This window comes from Nestor notabilis, unplaced genomic scaffold (genome assembly GCF_000696875.1).
Source record: "Nestor notabilis isolate BGI_N333 unplaced genomic scaffold, ASM69687v1 scaffold20290, whole genome shotgun sequence".
In the NCBI taxonomy this organism is placed as follows: Eukaryota; Metazoa; Chordata; class Aves; order Psittaciformes; family Psittacidae; genus Nestor; species Nestor notabilis.
Window position 1 is genome coordinate 21,339 of NW_009912681.1, and position 4,895 is coordinate 26,233.

At 42.8% G+C, this 4,895-nt stretch overlaps 1 protein-coding gene across 1 annotated transcript in view; it reads right to left on the bottom strand.

Moving 5' to 3' along the window:
* CPM (carboxypeptidase M) overlaps positions 1–2,711 on the bottom strand; it is a gene marked incomplete at its 5' end in the record, with an annotated part of 5,289 nt that extends 2,578 nt beyond the window's left edge. The window contains 3 exons of the mRNA XM_010020757.1: positions 439–609; positions 860–1,044; positions 2,539–2,711. Coding sequence (XP_010019059.1) covers positions 439–609; positions 860–1,044; positions 2,539–2,711 — 529 coding nt within the window. The remainder of the gene's footprint in view (positions 1–438; positions 610–859; positions 1,045–2,538) is intronic.
* Between the last annotated feature and the right edge of the window lie 2,184 nt (positions 2,712–4,895).

Below are 4,895 nucleotides of genomic sequence, written 5' to 3' on the forward strand. Positions count from 1 at the left end.
GGCTTGGAATTCAGACTGTGAAAGCAACACATGCTGCCACAATACACATGATATTTTATTTGGCTACACATAAGCAGTTATGAAAACATTTATTTCAGTGATCAGACATTAAAAATAATAGAAGACTGGTTTTCTTTCTGAGAAGATGAGACTTTTGTGCCACAAAGTAACCTATGCAGCCAATGCCTTAGAAAGAGCACAGGAGCAGCCAGATAGCAGAGACTGCCTCATGCACTTGTGTAACTGCTGACTGGCAGAGCCTGCCACCAGCTGGGTCCTGCTCAGAAAGTCTGTGTGAACGTGTTGCCTTACTCCCCTCATCAGCCCTCTACTCTGGGCACAATCAGAGCCCTTTCATCATGGGAGGATGATGGCAGGAGAAAGTGAGAACATCATATCTGAAGCAGCTGAAAAACACAAGTACACAGACAACCTTACCTTCCAGCTGGTACCAGGAATACCCATTGGTGATGCCGTCTGGAAAGGTTTGTCTGTTGTCACAACCAGTCCCCTTGTACATGCTGGCATGGTTGAAAGAATAGGTTTTTGCCAAATGGATAAAGACATCATCATCTGGAGACCTGCTATAGCCTTCCAAAGAGCCGGTAGCTGCAGGATGAAGACAGCCATCATGTCACTCTTGTTACTGGTAAAACATACAGTACTGACTTACGTACAGGATAACCATCTCCCAGGCAGCCACATCAGGCAGTGCATTTTGATGTGGTTTATGAAAGTCTGCCCACCCCAGCTCAAAAGCTGATACAACCTTGCCAAAATCCTTATAAATTTTGCTTTTGTACAGCTGATGTTCCTAACCCACAGCAGCTGCGGAGAGGAGAGTTTGTTACTAGCTTACCTGAGTTACCATTGTCAAAGGTGTAACTGGCAACCAGGGCACCCCCGTGCAAGTTTGCTGAAAGAACAAACGTCTCATTTTTTATCCAGTTCATGACTGCTCGAGTCTCTGGCTGAATGCTGGCGTTGTTTCGTTCAAAGGCATCAGGAAAATTTCTGTTCAGATCTTCTCCGTTCTTATTGTACCTTAGAAACAAGGAAAACATTCCCATTACTGCTTTGCTTATAGACATTTCTGTATCACCAGCCTCCCTGTACTTCAGATCTGTAGTGTGCTAGTGTCTACAGGAAACAGGGAAGATGACCACTCTAAATCTCCTCAAGCATTAAGGACTTTAGTTTTTTTTCTGGCAGCACTGGAATTTTCATAGGACACAATAAAACAATTCTGTTGTATTTCAGGTGGAAACAGTGAATAATATTTAATATGTGTATAGCATACACACACCTACACACATATGAAGTAGAAAAACCTAAGCCAGGTAAGGGGGATAATGTCCTTCTGTATGTGTTTTTCCCACCTGTATAGAAGACCAAGGTAACTACTGGATGGCCGTGTCCCTTGTACTTCTGTCACTCTGGGCAGAGAGCAAAACATCTGAATCATACACAGGATGTATAGTCTTCTCCTTATATCTAAAGGGCCAGCCTTGCAAATACTTTCTTCCTTTGTCACTCCAACAGGTCAATGCAAGAGTAGGGAGAATATTTATTGTCGGCCTTGTTAATTTTTAAACTCAAGTTGGTTAAACTCTGTGTATTTGACAGTGAGGGGATAAAAAAAGATATCACCCTCCATAAAAGTCCTGTCTATTTGCTGAGGACTAAATTTATTTCCTAATAAAAAATAAATTTATTTTTAATAAAAAAATCACCAGTCACCTGGAGAACTAAATTACCTAAGCTACATTTTCACTTGCTTCTGGCATTGCCATGGCCTAAGAGAACTTCTGGCTCATGAGTTTGGTTTTAGTGCACATTCCAACTTTGTCTCTTTGGTATTGCTTCCCATTCTCCCATTCTCTCCTCCTCTTCCCTTTCCTAGCTTGTTAAACTTTTCCTCCCCTCTTTGGTGTCTGCAATAGTTACATTAAAGAACCCAGAAGCAGCACAAGATGCAATGCTAGGTTATGTTTTGTTCTGCATGCTTTTTTCGGAGGACTATTATTAGCACAGCATCTATTAAAACTACCTCTGCTTGTATGACTCTTCCCTCTTGCTACTTCTGCATTCACCGTGATCTTTAAACATATTTCTAGAAGTCCATTCCACAAGCTGAGACACATCTTTTTCTCATTAAGAAGGGTTACAGAGTTCTCCAATTTGCACAGAACCCTGTAGGTGGAGTTTTCCTTCTTTTTTTTTTTTTAGCACCCAAAAGGTCTAAATAGGTAATTGTGCCTCTATTCGCTATCTGGGTCTCCTGCCTAAAAGGTTAGGTCATTACACCATTCTGACCAATTTTCTTTGGCTGCACCACATACAAACACCAGCCTGACTCAGTCTTCCAAAAACTCTATGCTGTAACTTTGTATCTTCAGAACAGCCCAGGCCAAAATTAGCCCTCACACATCCCCTGGGCTATCCGCTCCACTGATCATGATTCAGTCTCTGGCTATCTCTGGTTATTACTCCCACCCATTTCCTTTACCTGCTCCCACCCTCCTAAACCACCCTTACCTTCCTCGTGTGTAGTAACAGTCAGGCACTTTCGTAGCTTCAAATCCATCAGGATTCATTGTTGGCATGATATGAATCCGAGTATTATTGAGTAATCGGGTAATAACTGGGTCCCGCCTATAGCTGGTCACCAGGAAGTCTATCAAATGGAGCAGGATTTCTCTCCCAACAGTCTGTATAAAGAACCAGATTCCACTGTAAGTCTGCTATGGAAGAAAAAGTAGTAAAAACCCCCCACTACTTTTGCTTTTACTGCTTTGCTTTTTGTACTGCTTAGAGCTTTTTCTTACTGGATTACACAGACATACAAGAGCATTCTGGTTGACACTGTTTTGTATATTTAAAGTGATTTAATAGATAAAAGGAGTCATGGGAGGGTTTTTACAAGGGTTTTAAACCCAGATCAACCAGAATGCTTTCTGTAATGGGAAACTGCCTATGTCAGCTGCACTACTTAAATCCTGCATGGATAAGGCACAGCCTTATCCAAACCTAAACCTGTATAGGCTGCTTGTTAAAGGATATGTGGGCTCAGAAATGCACCAGAGTCACAGCTCTGTGCTGATGTCCAAGGGACCCAGCACCACCTGGCAGCGATGGTTCAGAAGAAAGGAAGGAGACACCTTCCATGATTTCCAGGGTGCTACAGAGCAGGATTTTTCCTTGTTGATCCCCTTTTATGGGAAGTCAACTTTAATACAGGATCCAGGGAGGCCTCAATCACTTCTGTTACAGTCTCTGTTACCTTGCTTTATTTTAGTGCCATGAACATAGGCATTAGGGAAAACAAACAAGTATATGTAAATCCTTAGAAAAAGAGATAGAAAGACATTTGGATGAACACTTGGATCAAGGAAAGACAGTGGCAGTGAAATAGCTAAATACATATTTTTGTTCATATAAGTTTGTATAGGTTGTGAAAACTGGAATCTCCCTTTAGTCTACTCTAGCACATTTCAAGCAAACCAGTGGCAAGTTCCAGCTCCAGTGAGTTAAGAACAATCCTATTCTACACCCCAGAAAGCAGTAGTATAGCATTTACTGTACCATACTTCCCAGGAACACTTGCCATAGCCCTGTGACCCCTACCTCAAGGGGGCTGTAGGGTTCCTAAGCCCTGGCTGGGATGGGAACAAATCAAGACTTGCAACTAGATGTGCTCTGCAGATAATTTCTCTCTACTTTATCTTCAAGAACAAAGCCTGCTAAATCACTGCAGGCTCTAATCCAAACCTATAGCATCTCACTATCTTTGAGAACGAGTCTTGCACCACTAAAGTGGAAATATTGCAACAATTTGTTTTCATAAAGTGAGGTTCATAGAGCAGCTATTACTGATGCCAAGGGTAAACATCTCCTTGCTTTCAGACTGGAACAGGCTGAGGGTAAAAGGTAGGTGAAATCAGGCAAGGCAAAAGGAATCTTTCTCCACAGCTATTCGCTGCATTAATGTCTTGCTGAATTTTCAGATCAGCGCATTTTAAGTGGCAAATCCTGCTCTGGGCATTAAGGTAAACAGGAACAGAGACACTGTCCTGCAGGAGCTGGGTTGGGACAAGGAGGGCTAAGTGTAACTGCTGTTCAGGCTGGGAGCAAACCATGCCTCTCACCAATTAGATGGCAATTACCCTTTATTGCAAGAGAAGCAAAGTTCCAGATCACGCTGTTGCATCATAGTCAAAGGCAGCCATGGTCTCCAAGTTGGTACTTCAGCAATTGTACCATGCTATTTGTACAGGGGAAAAAGAAGGATTTCTTCCCACCTGCCCCACAGCAGATTTGTTCCTAAGTTTTCTAACCTTGCCTGTCAGCTCCTGCTGTCTCTTGCAAGCCACCGTCCAGTCTTCTGTGAGGGGAAGCTGCGTTACCCAAGTGCATATACTGTGCCAGTAACTAAGTGCTTCTTGTACTAGACATTACAGCAAATGGACTTTGAAAAGGCAGGGAAGGTACCCAATTTCCTCCATTGCCAGTAGCTTTCAAAACAGCACCTGAGTATGCTAAAGCAGACTGCTCTGCAGGTTTGATAAATTTACTCCATGAAATGTAGGGAGGGATGCTACAGAACCTGTCTTGTATAGGCAGCTCAGCTCCAACTCTGGGTGATAGACATCTTGGGAAGCAAACAGAGCAAAGAAAGGAGAGGAATCAACCAAATCATGGCCCTGGGAATGAAAGGTAAAGCTAGCAGACTTAGAAGCAGCAAGAATAGCCCTACCACAGATATTGCTAAACTACAGACAAGACTGGACTGCTCTCTGGAGAAACTGGGAAAGTGCCTCTGCTCTTACTATACTTCACTTCAGTGCCTGACAAAAAGAAATCCAGAAATGAAAGGGTAGAGAAACAGGGCGGGG